We start from the raw sequence: 19,512 nt of genomic DNA, 5'->3' as shown, positions 1-19,512 counted from the left end.
ATTCTAGTGTTATCATATGTAAGGAAACCTTACATAAGGGAGCTCTTCTTTCAATATAAGTTTACTCTGTCGTAAGTTTTAACTGTCTAGACAAATGATGTATATACTGCTGGCCTGGGGAAACCTCTCCCTCACCCCCCATTTTAGAGAGAATTAAAGAAACAGTAACTATAATTCCAATAATAATCATTTTGTTGAATTATATATCCTTAATTATAAAGTGTTTTCACGTGAGCATATGATTCTAAAGATCTTTATAGTTTTCTCTTATGGAATAGTAACTTTGTAAACAATAACAAAGTGGGAAGAAATTTCTATTTTTGGGTATTTGTCCTTTAATCTGTATTATAAAATATCTAAAAAAATCAAGAATTATGATCAGATGGATGCTAAATCTGCCATAATTTGTGATTACTGGCTCCAAGTAGAAAAATAAAATACATTTGGCTATTTTGACCAAGACCAAAACTTCAATTCCCTAGCATCTTAAGACCAGAAAGGCACTAACAAATTATTACCTGTTTGGGGGATTATTACCCATTTGGGGTAACAGTGCAAATTATATTAGGGAGATTTTGGTAGCTGTGTTGTTCAATGAAGAACAAAAAAACGGATTTAAAATGTGGGAAAAAGTGCTTACTGTTTAAATCTACAGTAAAAGCAAAAGTCTCATCATGATTGCAAAACATTCCAAATTGTGAAACTTAAGTTATTTGTAAAATAGACAAAAGTAAAGCAGCTTCCTCAGTCATTTTTTGAGATCTCAGCATCAATTTAAAGAAAATGCTTATATTTAAAAGAAAGCCTATTTCAAAATATGAATCCCTATACTAAGTACAAATATGAACACGAAGTAAATTTATATATCATGCATTTCTGTTCCATGTGTATGCACAAATGAAGGTGATATGAAACTAAAGGTTTAAAAAAAACTTTATTTGCCTCAATTCTTTAAGGAATAAAAGAGCCTCAAACCTAAAAGAAAGAACAACAGTTGATGCTAATGTAAAAACAATAAAATTACATAAAATTGTTACGTGGACTATATGGAAAAAGACGGGGGGAGAAAAGGACATATGTACTTCACTGTATAGAAAATATATATTTCTGCCCACACTGTCTACAAGATTTTTTGGGTACAACTAATAATTTTTTCCACTGTCATTTTTAAATCAAAATTATGTTCATTAAAAACCTGAGTATAATAAAGTTTCTTAGGAAGGCAACGAATCCAAAGCTCACATGGAATTTATACTACCACCAAGACAGAGGGATCAGGAGAATTCTGGTCTCATATTTGAGAAGACACTGCTCCTGCTACTCTAAAACAGCAAAACTAGAATCAAGGTATGGTTGTTTTAAAGCTTGGCACAGCAGTTTAAAATGTGAAAAAACACCACCGTTATTTTAATAAAATAGCTTTCAGTTTTATTTTCCCAATTCCCTCCCCAGCAGTGGGACAATAACAGTGTAACTTTCTCTACCTGCTGGGGAGTTTTCTTAGCACTTTGTGGAAACTGTTGGTTTTCAGAAATGGGCAGGCTGATGTGAACCAAAGTTAGACCAAATACAGAATTGCAACAACAATACAAAAGCAATTTAGAAAGAGGATCAAGCCAAGCAGATAAGCGAACTCTATAAAATCAGATTTCTGGGACTGTTCATCCAGTCAGTTCCCTAATTTCAAAAAGCCAAACCAAAGCAAAGCATGCTGACTTACATTGCTTCTTTAGTTCTTTCAGCTGTTGTTTAAATTGTGTAAATTTCTCATTATTTTGAAAGTCTGCGTCAGAATTCTTATTCTGTAAAGCCGAAAACTTCTCCTCCACTAATAATTTTAGATCGGGTATTTCTTCTGGACGCTCTTCTTTTACCTGAGGAAGACAATAAAGTTACTTTAGTTAAAAGTTAACAATGACACAGTCTTGTAACAGTACTTTTCTCTCATTTCATTCAAATAAAAGTACAATGAGGTAGAAAACAGAATTCCCCCCAACAGAGAACCAGAAACGCTGGGACTTGTTCCAGAACAGACTGCTAGTGAACAGCAGAGGGAATCATTCATCCCATCCCATAGTTTCCTTTCTTAAGCTATGCCTTCAATTGCCCTGCTAGCTTGCTGCGTCCAGACAACTGCTGGGGAAAAATTTCACACCAGTGCAACTGTGTCCTCCACCTTCACCAGAACTTGACCATGATGGCTCCTTCCTTTTACTTAGGTCTGTTCAGTCCCCTCTCCTTCCTCCCGAGGGCTCATTCCATCCTTCATTCTCTTCAGCACTCCTCTTCTCTGGCCCCTGGTCCCAGCAGGTGAGTGTGGCTCCTACTTCACAAAACAGGTAAGATTTCAACCTTAAACTTCCACCACCTGCTGCCACAAGGAAAAAGTGCCCCTATTCTGTTCAAGGCTAAACTCTCAATCTTTATTCTTTTTTACCCCTCACAATATTTTATTATAAATTTTTCAAACAGGCAAAAACGTGGAAAGAATTGTGCTTTACCATTCAAAGTCAAAAGACGATCTGCAAGCCCTCTGCTTCGATTAGCTTTTGTCATGGAGGAAAGAATTAGATAATCTTCTTTTGTTCAATTGCTATGCATTTTAATTAGCTGAATCGAAAATGAAAATTAAGCACGAAACCAAAATGCCTAAATCCATATTTAAAGTACAGAGTGTAGGAACTGTCTACTCATTGTACTGATGAAACTCAACCAGTGCTGGATCCACCATCAAAGAGAGGTGTGAAAAAACATGGAGAGGCCTTAATGACAAGTTATACGTAATTAAAAATCTAAACCAAGTCCTGTAAGCCTAAAAAACCAATAAAGCTCAGTTTGGCTAGAGAAGGTAGAAAGACAATTTAATAATGCCTTATATCTCAAGAATAAGAGCTATTATACGCGGTGACTGGCTATCCTCTGCCTCTACACTGGGCAGAACAAGTTCAAGATAGCAGCATGAAGAGGTCAGAGTAGATAGATACAGAAAATAAATTATGAGTTTTTAGAAAAGAATTATGGGCTCTCTTTCTGGATTTATAAAATAAAGTCAACTCACATCCACCTGAGATGTTAACGGGGACATCACAGGCAGGCATACAGGTGAACCTTCTCAAGGTCTTCGATCAGTATGAAATTATTATTTAAGCTGCAATGGTCAGAGAAGATCTGATCTGAGCAGATTATCAACAAATGCAGATGTTCTCTTCCAACAAAGTCTCTAACCCACTCAGCATACTTCATTTCCTTCGTTCAACTACACCACAGCTGAGGAGCTGGGCAGAAGAGTGCAGGGTTGAGGGATGGAGAGGGTAGGCATTTTGAGGTTGACAACACAGCAACCTGAAGTATGACTAGGAAAACCTGAACACACCAAATTTAGTGATTCAGAGTACTTTCTCCCCCCACAGCAGAACCTCGAGAGAACTGCTCTAAAGTACATAAAATTCACTGCGGCAAATATCTTCTCTGGAAACTTGATGCTGCAGCTGGCATAGCTATCCATTGCAAAGAGAACTTACTGTACTCTAGCTATCAAAATGAGAGCCTGGAAAATACTAAGCTCACTACCTGTTTAAATCAATGCAATAAATGGGGATTAAACTATATTTTTAATGGTTTCCTGCTTCGTTTGTATCTTCAAGATAAATAGATACATAATCCCAAAAGGGGAAAGAAAAAAGCCATTCTTTGAGTAGTTAGTTGATCATAAGTGTTACCTAGCCTGGAAAAGGTAAGGATGGCCCTCTTCTCCTAGGACAAATGTAAAATACCTCAAAGAAATTTGAGATGGGAGGAGAGGATCTATTAGATCCTCAGTCCATCGCTTTCCTACGGATAAAGTTCCTAGATACAAGACACAAAACCTCAGTTTTAAGTCACTGGGTGTATTAGTTTGGTAGGGCTGTCATAACGAAGTACCACAGACCAGGTGACTTAGACAACAGAAATTTATTTTCTCATAGTTCTGGAGGCTAGAAATCTGAGACCAAGGTGACAGCAGGGTTGGCTTCTTCTGAGGTTTCTTTCCTTGGCTTGCAGATGGCCAGCTTCTCCCTGTGACACGGTCTTCCCTCTGTATCCAAATATTCTCTTCTTAAAAGGACCAGTCATTGGATTAAAATGAGACACCCCCATGACCTCATTTTAACTTTCATTATCTCTTTAAAGACCCTATGTCCAAACACATCCTGAGATATTAAGGGTTAGGACTTCAACATAATGAATGTTGGCGGAACACAGTTCAGTTCATACACTGGGCTAAAGAATTTTGAAAACAGAATTTTAAAAATAGCTTATAACATCTTATGGAAAAACCCAAATGAACTTTTTGGCCAACCCAACAGATTGTTAATCTTTACACCATTATGATTTTTAAATGATAGACACTACTGAGAAGTAAACTTATTGGACACCATACTTAGAGAAAGAATTTAATACTGCCCTGGGGAGAGAAAAGGTCATGTTTTTAAGTACTACCTACTTACCCAGTGAGTGCCCTCTCCATGCTAAGCTTTGTAGCTAAACAGGAGAGAGGACCAGAAAAGTTGGTTGGGAGTAGGGTGGTGAATAGCTTTGGGAGCCAGGCTATGCACATGAGGCCTGACCTGATAGGCAGCAGGGAAAGACACTAAAATATTCTAAGGAATAAAGTAATAATACAATGAGAAATTTCTTTCTTTCTTTTTTTTAATGACGGCTGTAGTTAAAGCATAGAGGATGCACTAAGATAGGAAGGGAGAAAGAAGTTATTGGACTATGTTAACTAATGGTAGAGGGGCAGGCAACTTGACCAAACTGTAACACTATTTTTGAAGCAGAATCGCTGAGTCATTTTGTGAGAGGAAGACAAGAAACTGATAATGACCTCAAGATTTTTAACATTTAATATGGGCAACTAATTAAATTTAAAATGAGAGCATGTGAAAAAAGAGAAGAGAAATGCAAAAGGACCTCTTAAGGAAAAAAAAAAAAGAGCAAAGAAGAAAACCAGGAGTAAGGCATGCCAAGAAGAAAGGAAAACAGAAAATTCCTTAAGAGACGCTTGTTCTTTGGAAAAAATGATGCAAGAGAGCTTAAGTAAGATAAGGGCTAAAAAAGAAACCACTGGATTTAATTACCAGGTACTTGGTACACTGCACTGGAACTATTTATCTGTTTCAACCTACTAGCTTGCAAAGCTTCTCTCGGGCAAGGATTATTTCACTGGTGCCCAGTGTACTATCTGTTGTACAGTAGGTGCTCAAATGACCTTGATGAACTAGTGAATTACAGGGACACCAAATTCTACTGTAGTGACATGAGAAGAGGGACTAACGGAGTTACGTGTGAGCAAGTGAACAAAGTCTGGCAGCAAAGGAAGGAGAAAGAGATGGGAAGCAGATCTTGGGAAAGAGACGCAAAAGACACTTGTTTATTTGTACAGAGGTCAACAGTAGCTTGGAGTGAAGCTGACATGATGGAGGAGAAAGAACATGTACCTCAGGATCAGGCAGGTCTGGGTCCCTAAGCTGTGGATTTGGGGACAGTCCTTCTAGGCCTTGGGTTTCTCTCACTTCATTAGGAATCAGGAACACCCGTGTCAGTGCCATGGAGACTTAATTACACCATGTTTGTGTTTAACTCGGTACACAGTAGACATTAAATTTTCTTACTCTTTCCTTCCAACTTTAGCATAGAGCTTTCAACATGTTTGTGGACTGAGAAGCAGCCAGTGGGGAAACACAAATCAGAAACACTAAGAGAAAGCAAGTAACAGATTTCATTTGAGAAAATCCTTCAAGTACTAGGGCAAAAACTAGAGAGGGGAGAAGACCAGCTGCGAAAGCACAACAATAGTCTTTACCAGAGCTCATAAATGCCCACAAGGTTGGACACGCAAGGATCTGAGGAAACCCCCAAGAAGTGTAGGACAACAGGCAGTGGTGTGGACCATGTCAAAGTAGCCGGCAACAGCCCCAGGTGAGAGGAAGCCGCTGCACAGCTCTGGGTCACTGCTGCCACGTGAGAGAGCATGCCCAGGTTTCTAAAGAAAAGTTACAAATCTAGATTTCTGTGACACCTATTTTTTTTTTTTTTTTTGGTCTCTAAAACAATGTATAGTCCAAACAATACATCAGCCTGAAGCCAGGAGTTTGAAACCTCTGTTTAGCGCAAACAAGATATTTTGGACATAAAAAGCAAAGTACTATTGTGATCCACAATCTTTGGAGGTTTAGTGCAATTCCCAGACTTCTACTTTAGGAATGAAATATGGTCCTTTCAAATAGGACAGAGAAGAATGGGAAGGATGGGTGTGGGGAAGAAAGGGGAAAGTAAGGATTCCATTCTGACATGCTAATCCCAAGTATTAATGAATAACTTGGGCTCTAGACTTGAGATTAAAAATTAGGCTCTTTGCTAACTGAATGACCTTAGAAAAGTTACTAAATGCATCTAACCTTAATTTCCTCACTTGTAGATAGAACATAATGACAGTATTTCCCTCACAGTGTTGTGGAGAGGAAGAGATGGGATGAAACAATACAGCACTGATGAGCTATCTGTCACAGAGAACAGTCAATGAGGAGTAAGTGTTATTGTTGTGTTTATAATTATATATATCTCCAGGGTGGCTGGATATCCAGGCCCGCAGCTCTGTGGACTGACATGAACACCCACGTGGAGAAATCAGGGTATGGATTTTAATGGAAACCATGGAAATGAATGGGATTACCAAGGAGATGAAATAAACAGAAACAAAATAAAAGTAAAGAGAGAACTCTGGAGAATATCACATTTATGGGATAGCTAGAAGAGTCTAGAAAGAAAAAGTGTAAGAGTTAAGAAGACAACCAAAAGAAAGTGTCCCAAAAGTCTAGGACATTTCAAGATCTGCCAAATGCTGCACTGAAGTCAAGCTAAATAAGGATTGAGAAGTGTCCGTTGGACTCTATGATTGGCTCACTGAGGACTTTAGCAAGAGCCCAGATGCACACGCACAAAGTGCTGACTCCAAAATATGCAGATTTTTGTTGAATGAATTGTTTCAAAAACATGGAGCAGTGATAGGACAGAACACACAGATCGCCAAATGTTCCAGAGACTCTCCAACTAACTGCTCAGTTTGAGCTCAAAATCACTGTGAATGTTTAGCTGCATTTAACAGGAACCCAACACTCCTGTGACTGCAGTATTTCTCTGACGTCAGCAAAGGAAGGCAAATCACAGAGCTGACTGTAACAATGAAGTCAGACCTGTGGTGGCTCTGTCCCTATGAACAGAGGCTCAATGTTTTAGGAAAAGAAATAATGGTAGGAACTAATGGCAAACTTGGTCCTTACCCATACTGAAACTATGTATTATTTTCAACATGCTTTAAAATAAAATTTTTAATAATTATATGATGATAATACACTTCATTTCTTTCAAACAATATTGTACACATATGCAATTACTCAAAGTGTATTATTTTATTGCCACAGGGCAAAGTCAAGGTCTCCTCCTCCAGTTATCATTATTGCCTGATAGCTATTATTTCACTGGGAGGGGAGATCACAGGAGCTAAGGATATTAAATGGGCTGAGTCATTCATACACTTTTGAATCATGTGAGAATCTAGTATAAAATTAGTCACTCTTGTAACTGAACCAAGACTCAGATGGATTTACTCTCTCCAGAACAGCCACTGTTAGATGTTTAGCTCCCAAAATAACATATACCTGATGATTTACATTTTGGAAATCACACAGCCTTTAGAAGTTTATTATAGGTACATAAAAGAGAGAAGCACTATGCTTCGTACGTTAAGTATTCCAAGTTCTAATTCATAGTCAGTCTGATCTAAGGCTATGGGACCTACTTTCATGGGAATCCAGAGAGAATTGCCTCAGCTGGTCCTAAAACATTCATTCAACAAATATTTAGAGCCCCAACTGGGTACCAGGCATTATGCTAAGCACTGAGACATTTATGGAGGTTGGCCCACACTTACGACACACCACCAACCCAACTGGTCATACACAGGGTAAATTTATATAGGCCAACACTGTCTCCACCTTTATATAGCAAAAAAACTTGGAAAAGTTTTCAATGAAAGACATGTCCAGGCTAAGAATCATTATGCTTTCACTGACTATAACCTAATTGCAATGGAGACACATTATATTTTCTACAGAGTTTACTACACTGCCTTTGCCCTGTTAAAAAAAAAAATACATATATCACACACGCTAATGATGACCAGCATGGATTATACCCTTCATCTCATGCCCGTTTCTGTTGTCAGTTGCACAATCTGCACTGAACTCTGTTGGACCCAGTTATTTGTAGTTGAGTGAGTTTCCTAGTGCCATTATATAGTTTGACTTCTGACAAAAACAGCAAAGAGGGAACACTTCCTCGTTGAACATTATGACACACTGAATGCACTTCTCAGTTTGCCAAGGTGTTGTAATACACCATTACTGGGCAGCAGCCAACCAGACATGGAAACATCTTTCCTCTTTCAAGCCTTTCAGAAAAAAATTGAAAACGAATAAACTTAAACCTGTGAGAAAGTGCCATTGGTCTAGTTCTAATGGACCAGTCCTATTGGAATAGACAGTTGTCTAACAGATGGCAGTTGAATGAGGCAACCTGCCATCTATGTGCATCTGTTACTAAACATTTATGCCGTTGAAAATTACTCCAATAATTTCTCATGGCACCAATCCCACTATAAGATTATGACCAACAGGAGTCGCATATTTATACAGTACAGTAACAGGATTCCCATATTGGGGAGGGTGGGCTGGGGGCAAAGGAACCAAACTTCTGATTTGTCTCTCTGGGCTTTGTTGCTGTTGTTGTTTGCTCTTTCTTTCTTTCCTTCTCTGGGCAGAATTCATAGAAATATGCATTATTTATTTATTTATTCATTTATTCATCCATTTAATAAATATTTACCAAATGCCTACCACATGCAGGCATTGTGCTAGGCATTGGAGATTCAACAGTAAACAGCCTAACCTGGTCCCTGTTGGTCTCATGGGGTTTGGGGTATAGTGGAGTAAAACAGTACTATTCAAAGAGTCAAACAAATACACTATCACCAGCTGTGAGAAGTGCTGTGAAGGAAACGTATTAGATGGTAGGAGAGCATGTAACCACAGAAATATAGAGGACATCATTTCATAGGCAATCTTTTTAGTCACTGCTCTATTTAAACACAGGTCATGCTGAGGGGAGGGTGAGATGAGGATTTTTTATTGTTGTTATTAACAAGCACTTTGCAATTGCACAAAATCTTTCATCTGAGTGGTTCAAAGCCTTATATACCCAAGTGTCATTATCCCAATTTGACAGATGTGAGGAACGGGCAGCTCACAGGTTAAGCGTCTTGCCCAAGGTCATACTGAGTCAGTGACAGATGGCTGCAACTAATTCAAACCCCCTTTCTTTCTTTTTTTCCCTGGGGACTTGCACATTTGGGACCTGTCTAGAGTGGGGGGAGCGAGGGAGGGGGAGGGGCAGAGGACTGTTTGAAGAGAATGAAAGAATGAATAGGGGCAGTCAAGCTCTAAGCGGGGGCCCTGAATTAGCTAACTGATTTTACCACATTTCCTTACAAACAATAGTGCAGTCACAGGGGACTGGTTCCAGGAGACCCCACATATACCAAGATCTAAGGATGCTCAAGTCCCTTAGATAAAATGGTACAGCATGGTCGGTCCTCCCATTTTGCAGGTTTCCTTTCCGCAGATTTAACCAACTGCAGATGGAAATTTTGATCCACGGTTGATTGAATCCAGGTTGCGAAACCAGTGAATACAGAGAACCAACTGTGTATTTATTGAAAAAGATCTGTGTGTAAGTGGACTCTTGCATTTCCAACCCCTGCTGTTCAAAGGTCAACTGTACATTTCCTGAATGCTTACTATGACCGGCACCTGCTAAGCTTGACATCATCATCTCAGTTGATAATCCCAACACCCCTTGGAAGTTTGTTAGAAATTGTGTTAGAAACTCCCTTTCAACTTAACTTTGCTTTGCATGTGCCTCCAAGTACCAACTCAGAATGAACTTTTATACCTCATCTTAATTTTATGAAAACATACTTGACTTCAGGCAGATATCCTCAACCTTCAGTGGTCATTTGTTAGCTCTCACATGAAAAGATACTTATTCTGAAATTTGGAATTGCCTTTCCTGTCCACCAAGCCTCTGTCATCTACAGAATTACTCAATGCCTTATTTATCATTATGGTATCTCACTCAAGATTTGAGAATAAAAAGTACAGCAATGGGTTGATGCTAATAGGATATACTGGTCTCACCAAGTACCCCATTATCCAGAAAGATGATCTCCTAAAATGCTAAATCATCTACTGAAGATTCAGTTCCAGTGCTGCCTGGGAGACAGTGCCTCATGAGGTCAATGTCCCACAGGATGCCTGTAACCAGTGAATAATATGTGACATTGTTTCTCTGATAGTCAGAACACATGGACCTAGGAACCAAGGGATGAAAGTAGAATGAGTTGTAAATCTTCTCCCCCTCATCACACCTAATGACCAACTTGCATTTTTTCTCCCATGGCTGCAACTCGAGTTCTGCTGGTCTAATAGTCTTAGTACTCAAGAGAAGAATGATTCCACCAAGGGACTCAACAATGCCTTCACTGATTTGGAAACTTAAACAGCAACCTAGCAATTTTGAGCTTCTCATGACACTGACTAGACAGACAAAAAGTGAGGTTACAGAACTGGTTGGGGCACTGAATCTGAATTATCAAGGGTAAACAGGATTGCTGCTACAGAGTGAGGAAAAGGAGGTGTGCATCTGGAACCTGGACTGTCTCCTGGTTTTGCCATGTCTAGTGGTAAAAAATAATGGAAGTCCGTAACAACTCCATACAGGTAGAACCATCAAGAACACAGATATCCCAGGAATGAAAGCCTAGGTGTTATAGCCAGATAAAAACCTACCTCATTCAGGAGTTGGTTGACGGTGAACATGAAATGGGTATTGGAGAAGGGAGTTAAAATGCCAACTATGGTTCAGGACCAATAGGAAAAGCTAAGTATCCCGTCATATTTCTTCCTTGGTCTGACATGTACATATTTATGTTTTTAACTAATTTCTCCCTTTCCTTTCCTCCTAACATTTTATAAAAAGTAAGCTGGTGGCTCACTAGTTACAGAGTACCATAATGGAACAGTATGGACATAAAGGAGTAAGTGTGGCCCAAATATCCTAGACTTGGAAACAGTAACTTAAGACGTTACATCTTTCCCCCTTTGGGGGGAAGACAGAGCATATTTTTCTCTTTTATGAGAGAGGGCTGCAATATGTTAGTAGGAAGCATTTTCTTGTTGCACGGTTTGCAAGATTAATAAGTCTGGAAGGAAACTGTATACAGAGGCGGAGCAGCCATACTGGTCTAGAATCTTTTGAACCTTTCCTCTGTTTGGGCAATTTCCCACCTTATGAGTGATAACCTCACTGGGGCAGGAACCAGAAATGCACTTTCTCAGCTTCCCTGAAACAAGAACACAGACATGTCAACTTGGCCCTTGGCCTGTGGGACTTCAATTCTTGAGAATGACATGAAGGAGGTGCCTTGGAACCAGATTACCTAAGGATTTAACCTTTAAATCCCAGCTCTGCCTCATACAAGCTGTGAAAACTTGGGCAACCTCTCAGAAACTTGACCTCCCCCTCTATAACTCTACCAAAGTCTTTGCATTTCACGAATGCTAAATGGATTAATGCACTTAAAGAATTTAGAGCTTTGAAACGCAAATACGGTAGCCACTAGCCACATGTGGTTATTCAAACCTAAATTAATTAAAATTAAATAAAATTTAGTTCCTCACACTGTCACATTCCAAGGGCTCAAAAGCCACACGTAGCTAGTGGCTACCTTTTTACAGTGCAGATATAGAACATTTCCATTACCGCAGAAAGTTCTACTGACAAGTGTTGACTTATAGAATACTTCCTGGCACTCAGTAAGCACTCAAATGATAATTGCTCCTATTATTAATAACTAGCATTGCTATCATTATTATTATTTTACATTACATCCCCAGAACTTATTTATCTTACACCTGAAAGTCTGAGCACTTCTGAGCACTTTCACCCAATCCCCCTCCTTCATCCCCTCCCCTCGCCTCTGGCAACCACACTATCATTATTATCACAATAGCAAGTTTAAGATACAGCTGAATTTAAAATCTAATGGATAACCAATTAAACGTGGTCTTCTAATAAGAATTAGCGGAGTATCAGTAGCAACAACTGCTCTCAATTTATAGTTTATTATGGGCAAGGTACTGAGCTAAGCACTCCACAGGGATATTTTATTTAATCTTCCCCAAACAAACAAACAAACAAACAACCTGAGTGGTAAGAACATCCCTATGTTACAGATTGGGAAACTGAGGAAAGGAGTGGTGTAACTACAAGCACTGGAAATGCTCATCAGTATGGGATCTGGGACTCGCTGGATTGGCATGTCTGCAAAACTACTAAATCCATGACAACTTCTTCTTAGACTTCACTACAGAGTTACTGAGTGCCCACTAGGGGTCATGCACTGCGCTAGATGCTGGGAATACAGTGGTAAACAGAGACCAAGGCTCTGCCCTCACAGACTTTTAGTTCTAGTTGAGAAAAACAGTCAGAAAAGATATAATTAGCTGGATGGTAATAAGTGCTATCGAGAACAGTTAAACAGGGTGGGGTAGGTGAGTTCCTGTATGATGGATGGTTAGGGAAGGCTTCACTGAAAAGATGACACTGGAACAGAGACCTGAAGAAAATTAAAAAGGGCAGGGTGGAGTGGTACGAGATGAGGTCAGAAGTGAAGATGGAGTAAGGGGGCCAGGCCAGGGAGGCCAACGTGGGGCCTTTAGCCTCTAGGCTAAGAGAGATGGGAAGGTTTTGAGCAGAGGAGTGAGAAGACCTGGTTTTCTTTTTTATAGGATCACTCTGGCTATTATGATGAGAATAGATTTTAGGGGAGGAAGGGCAGAAGCAGGAGACCAGTTAGAAGCAGACCAGTTAGTAGGCTACTGCATTCATCTAGGCAAAAGGAGACAACGGCCCACATTAGGGTAGCAAGACGTAGCAAGTAGCAAGAGGTGGTCAGATTCTAACTATATTTTGAAGGTAGAAACAATAGGCTTTATTGATGAACTGGATATGGGCTGTGACACATTAAGGAACTTAGGACAACTCTGGGTTTGGCCTCTCTAGATGAAATGGTACAGTTGCCATTTCCTGAGATGGGGAAGTCTGGAGGAACAGCTGGTTTGGGAAGGTTAAAAGTGAAATGCCTATGGGAATGAAATGAAGTGGGAATGAAAAGAAGACAGCTGTATATCTGAGACATGGTTTTGGAGAGACGATAGGGTTATAGTTACAAACGCTATGAAAAACGACTAAGTGTTTGGTGTTATGAGAGCACAAGATACATTTGGCGAACAGAGACCGGGTGATGTCAGGCAGGGCTGTTGAAAAAGAGCTAGACTAAGTTTATGAAGGGCAGGAAGGAGTTACCTATTTGAAAGTGAGAGAAGAGCACTCCCAGCAGAAAGAATAATGTGTACTAAGCCCAGAAGCAAGAGAACATGCCAAGAACTAGCATAAAAGAATGGTAAAAAATGAGGCTACCAAGTTAAGCAGGGTTACAGACCAGGTAAAGACGTCTGAATTTAATCCTGAAAGTAATAAGGAATAAGTGAAGAGGGCAGAGTTGTGAAAAAGGCAGGCAAAATAATCAGATTTCCAATTTAGAAACAGTTTTTGGGCTACTAGCTAGAAAACATACTAGAAGAAAGCAAAACTTCATGCAGCAAACTATTCATGGGAGAGTGGAGATTGTGAAAATGGGGATGAGGCAGGCAACCTCATTTGAGAATCAGTAAAATCTGGTGATGGAATGCGAGCTATGAGGAGCTAGGAGAAGGGAGGATAATAACCAGGTTTCTGATGTGGGCAACTGTGGGGGAGGATATCGCCATTTCCTCAGTTACAGAATCTCAGAAGAAAATCAAGGGGAAAACTCTCTGAGTTGCTGAATTTAAGAAGCACACTGAAGCGAGAGATCAAATAGATGATTGAATTCATGTGTGTGATTCTCAGACTCATGCTCTGGAATGGAAATAAGGATTTGGGACTCGGCAGCACAAAGACAGTAATTCAAGTTAAAAGCTCAAGAAGAGAGCGCAAAGAAGACAAAAGAGTCAAAGAACAGGTAGGAATACCAAGATTTTATGGCTGGAGAGGTGAAGCAGGGTCCACCGGCAGACTCTGGAGAAGTGGCCGGAAGCAAGAAGAAAAGTCAGGCGTGTGTTGTCATGAAAGTTAAGGGAACATAACAATTCGAACAGGAGGGAGTCCTCCATAATAGCAAAGTCAAATAAGGGAATGACTGAACAATGTCCTCTGGATTTTTCACCAGGTTTGTAACCTAGGGCCATTCCCTCAACTCATTCAGCCTCAGCTTCCTCATCTACACAAGACAAGAATGTTATGGTACCCACCGTTCCCAGCTGTTGTGAGGATACATGGTGATGCATACAAGGTACCTAGTACAGTGTTAAACACACTAGGCACTTAAAAGAAAAAAAAGCTCTATTCTCAGTGCACCACGTCTTATGTGATGTCAGACAGGCAGGGCAAGGTAACAAGGAGACAGGGGGTTGAAAGCTTGAAGCCACATGGAACCAATGGCCTCGGAGTACACTGTGCATTTTGAAAAACAGGAACGGGGAGAAAAGAACTACAGTCTTTTTCCTTTTCTTCCTCTCCTCTCCCAATGTTTCCTTTCTCTGCACTAAATGCAGTTTATAAATGCAGAAATTCCTGAGAGCCTGTCAAAGGGACCTTTTAAGCATACCTTAGTATTTACACAAAGAACTGTGTTCAGTGTCGATATTTACCACAATCGTCATGAGTTTGTGACACAGACGTTATATTCTTAAGAAGGGTGGCTTAAACTCAGGAGCAGTCCCCAAATAAATAAACGAATAAATGCTCTGTAGAAACTAAATCTATCGATTAGTGATTTCAAAATTTCTTCCAACAGTTTTTGACACGATAAGCCAGGTAATGTTTATCAAATGAAATATTCTAAGTACATGAGTAAGGAGACCTTTGGACAACCAAACTGACTTTCAGGTTAGTTTCGACACTGACAAAATGATAGTCAAGGAGAAGTTTCCCAGATGGCGTATACTTTACTGTCAAGGATTAAGGTTCTACCCTTTCTTGCTCTCACCTCCTCAAGGACATGGAACTGGGAAAACGGTCCCAATGTTTGCTTCTCTAATGGGAAAAACATGTGCTTTACAAAAATGAATTTCACTGATTTTTTTTTCATATCTAAACTATTCCCACCCTTCTAGCATAATTCCTTTCAAAACCTCTTTGCTTTAGGACTGACTTAGCAATTCTCTCAATGCAGTTCTCAATGCACAAAGCCTGTATTATATAGTCCCTCCCCTACCTGCTTATTTTCTGTTACATCCATCAAAATCAAGGCTCCTAAGGAAAGTCCTAACTACTGGGGATCTTGATTTTCTTATACTCATTTAGATAAACTTTTCCATTCAGCTCAGCAGTGGTTGGTGATACTGAAGCTTATTTTGCTTTAGAATCTGAACAATGAAAGAAGTATCTCTTGCTCCAGTCTGTGTGTGTGTGAGTGTGTGTGGAGGGGAGATGATAGGGGAAGGGATATACACACTTGGTGCTCTCTCTCCTGAAGAAAGCAAAAGACCTGGGAGGAGAACGGGGCAGCAGTGCTCCGTTTCGTGGAGCATTCGAGACCAGAAGACCAGCCTTTGGCACCTGGGCCATTGAGGAGTACCCAACCCATCACACGCTCACTGACGTGAGGACAAGAAGAACTTCTCTCTCACGTTCCATGTCTTTCCTGGGTCCTCCAGTAACTCCCTCCATGAACTAGAGGATCTGAATAACCAAAGGAACAAATTCACCATTTCTGTTGTAACCAAAGAGAAATGCTAATTGTTTTCTTCCCTCTGTTCTTGCCAAGTTTACATCAGAAAACCCATTTAATGTGACTATAGGGCCTGAAAAAGAAAGAAGCAAAATATCTATTTTTGCTTATATCTATTTGCTTACATCTATTTTGCTTATAACTATCTATATCTAAATGTAAAAATATCTATTTTTACATTTTTTAAAAATCCATAAGTTATCTTCTAACATTCTGATAAACAGTAAGTTTGATTTCAAATCCCTTGTCTTTGTATCATACCACATATCCATAGCACAGAATGAGGGCAATCCAAGGATACAAGGCCGGATCCTTCTCTCAGTTATCACATCTCACCCGACACAGTAAAGACTGTGGAATTACTAATAATCCAGCGGTTTATTAATGCTCCTTATCCTTTATCTACTCCATTCATTCCCATCTAGCCACCTATCAAATTCTCTGATGTTGCCTTCTCTATAATTCATATGGCTTCCTTTCATTTGAAATTATTTCCCACTACTAAAGCTATCAAACTGATTTTCACCTTCCATTTTGTCACCTATGAGAAAAATTTCCTGAGTAAATGAAAATGAATTCTCTCCATCTTATCTAATCAAAAGCCACTGTACCACAAGAAAAAAATAAACAGGTGCTTCATAGTACATAGAGCACTTGTGAGAATAATTTATATAATTTGATTCTCACTGCCAGAGAGAGTAAATAATTTCCTTGAATGGAACACCGAACAGATAACAAAGCTAAAACTACAAGGTGGCCACCAAGTCTGAAGGCAGAGACAATACGATTTCATAGTGGGCTATAATATTATATCATTAAGCCATTTATTGCATATTCACCTATGTTTCCAGACTTGGTGGCCACCCTGTAAAACCCAGATCTTCTAGGCATAACCTGTTTTCCTTGATTCCCTGCACGTTACCCTGAAGCACTAAAGAAGGCAGCAGTCAAAGGAAAATACCATCTTTAAATTGGATGATATTTAAAAATTTATAAACCAGGTTTCATAGTCTGTTCTCCAACTTAAATTCACAAACACATTGTGCACGGAGATTAAAAGAAGCAATTAATATTCTCTCAATGCCTACTACATAAAACCTCACTTCCTGTGAGGGCACGCGTAGTTAAGAACTTTACCTACAGTATCACACTTAATCCTCGCAATAGTCCCATGAGGTATCATTATCCTCTTTTTACAAATAAGGAAGCTGAAGGTTCTAAGAGGACAGGTCACTAGCACAGTGTCACACAGCTAGGCAGTGGAGGAGCAAGGATGAAGCTACGTCTTCTGATTCCAGCTGCAGTATTATTTCCACTACCCCAGTGAAACATCCTTTACATGTTCCATGACATGCCACTTACTGACCATTTCACTGCCTTCTTCCACAGAGAGACTTCTTCCTCCCTGCTTCTAAAAACTAATCATGAGCAAATCTGTAGTCTAAGCTGGCAAGAAGAAAAAAGTTCCTCAACAATGCCCGGCACATAGCAAGCACTAGAGAAATGTTAGCTAGGCTTACTATTATTATGGAAAGACTGACTATTCCATCTTTTAATATAACAGTTCCATATAACAATATTCTTTTCCTCAAGCAGTTCTTTAATATTAACAGAATCCCTCCCTATGCATGTCAAATCAGTGTGAAGAGTCTTTTTCACTGACTAAAATTTTACCTTTGGGAAATTTACAGTTAGATATGTATAAGATCATAAGCATATTTTATAACCAAGACTACACAAAAACACTCTTTCTCCCAACTAAAACTACAATTCAAAGTGAATTCAATGAACTACATCTTTTATATATGTATATATATATATATATATATATTTTTTTTTTTTTTAAGATTTTGTTTTTTTTTGATGTGGACCATTTTTAAAGTCTTTATTGAATTTGCTGCAATATTGCTTCTGTTTTATGTTTTGGTTTTTTGGCCCTGAGTCATGTGGGATCTTAGCTCCCCCGCCAGGGATTGAACCTGCACCCCCTGCATTGGAAGGCAAAGTCTTAACCACTGGACTGCCAGGGAAGTCCCACTACATCTGTCTTGAGGTATGGAGATGTCATGAAGAGAGCCTTGAATGACATATCAAAAAACCAAGATTCAATCTCACCTCTTAAGACTAAGCATGTGACCTGCGTATGACCCTTAACCTTCCTGAGGCTCAGAGTCCATCATCCACCTTACCTAACTTGGAAGGTTACTGTGATCATTAAAGAGGTCAGGGATCCCAGAAGGCTCCTCATCCCTTACCCAGGGCAAAGAAAGTTGGCTTCAGATTCTTTTAGTCAAAGGGCCAGGGGACTGAAGTAGAGACCGATATTTCCAAATCTGGTTTAAGTAAACCATCAACAGCCTGTAGGCAAATATCAAGTAATTGGGGAAGCCAGAGGAGAAGTGAATTCATTATCATCCAATAGGCTAGGTCCTCCAGAACATCTGAAACACCAAACTGAAACCAATACCACAAACGGGCTTTGTTACAGTTTATAGAAATTGGATCACAATGAACTATTTATGATTATATCATTTTTTTAAAAATTGGCTAGCCTGGAAACCTAGCCACTGAATGTTATTTCTATGGGAAACTGTATTTCATGATTCAATTCAGAAATCCACACACTGGGAATGTATCTTATTTCTTTCCAGTTCCAAGAGCTAACAGAGACTCCCTTCTGATCCTCTTTGGCATATTCAGGCAGTCTCTTTCACGCTTTGGGCCTGTGGCCATTCAGATATGAGATGTCAGATGGGGACAGTCAGGACATCATAACCATATACCACCTTTCACTTTTTGGGGGGGGGGCAGTATCACAACACATTCCTATTTATAATCTGATTTTATCTACAATTGCCCAGTGAGGTATGTAGGGCAAATAGCATTATTCCTCATTTTAGAAATGAGGAAGCTGAAGCACAGAAGTTTCCGTGACTTGTCCAAGGTCATAGCCTGGCAGAACAAGGATTAGAAGTCAGATCTTTATTTCCCAGCCCAACGCTCTTATCAATGAAACATCAACTGTTGAGAAAAGGGGGAAAGGAAGTGAAGGTGATTATGATTTACTGAGACCTTTTTGTCTAATTTCGTCTGACATTGTGAATTTTCATTAATTTCCTTCTTCATTGTTGCCTGATGAGTTAGTCACTAAAACCATAAGATCAGAAAGTATAAATTGTTTTATATTATTTCCTCATTGTTACAGATAGATGTTCAAGTTTAAGTGTTTCATAATAAAGTGACTCAGAGACTAAGCAAGCCCAATCTACATTAGTCACTTGTTGAACTGTTACATGAGATTTTTGCAAAACTCTTGGGGTCAGGGGGCGGGCGGGGGGGGGGGGCAGAAATAAGCATTTACCAAAAGGATGACTAAATTAAGGACAAAAGGTGAGTGTAAAACTTACACGTTTTTTCCTTCCAGTTTAAGCTGTGGCATGAGAAAATAAACATGAGGAAACAAAACACAAGTCACCTACTACCATTTATTCTGAATTTAGGAGGTTTAGAAGAGTTCACCA

The 19,512-nt window shown here is 39.4% G+C and overlaps 1 protein-coding gene across 10 annotated transcripts in view; it reads right to left on the bottom strand.

Moving 5' to 3' along the window:
• Nucleotides 1-19,512, bottom strand: part of NSMCE2 (NSE2 (MMS21) homolog, SMC5-SMC6 complex SUMO ligase) — a 224,350-nt gene that overhangs the window by 144,778 nt on the left and 60,060 nt on the right. For all 10 annotated transcript variants that reach the window (XM_073794739.1, XM_073794740.1, XM_073794741.1 and 7 more), the window contains exon 4: nt 1,721-1,874. In XM_073794739.1, coding sequence (XP_073650840.1) covers nt 1,721-1,874 — 154 coding nt within the window. The remainder of the gene's footprint in view (nt 1-1,720; nt 1,875-19,512) is intronic.

This window comes from Tursiops truncatus, chromosome 17 (genome assembly GCF_011762595.2).
Source record: "Tursiops truncatus isolate mTurTru1 chromosome 17, mTurTru1.mat.Y, whole genome shotgun sequence".
Lineage (NCBI taxonomy): Eukaryota > Metazoa > Chordata > Mammalia > Artiodactyla > Delphinidae > Tursiops > Tursiops truncatus.
Note: the sequence above shows the minus strand (reverse complement) of the source record. Positions and strands in the feature narration are given on the sequence as shown.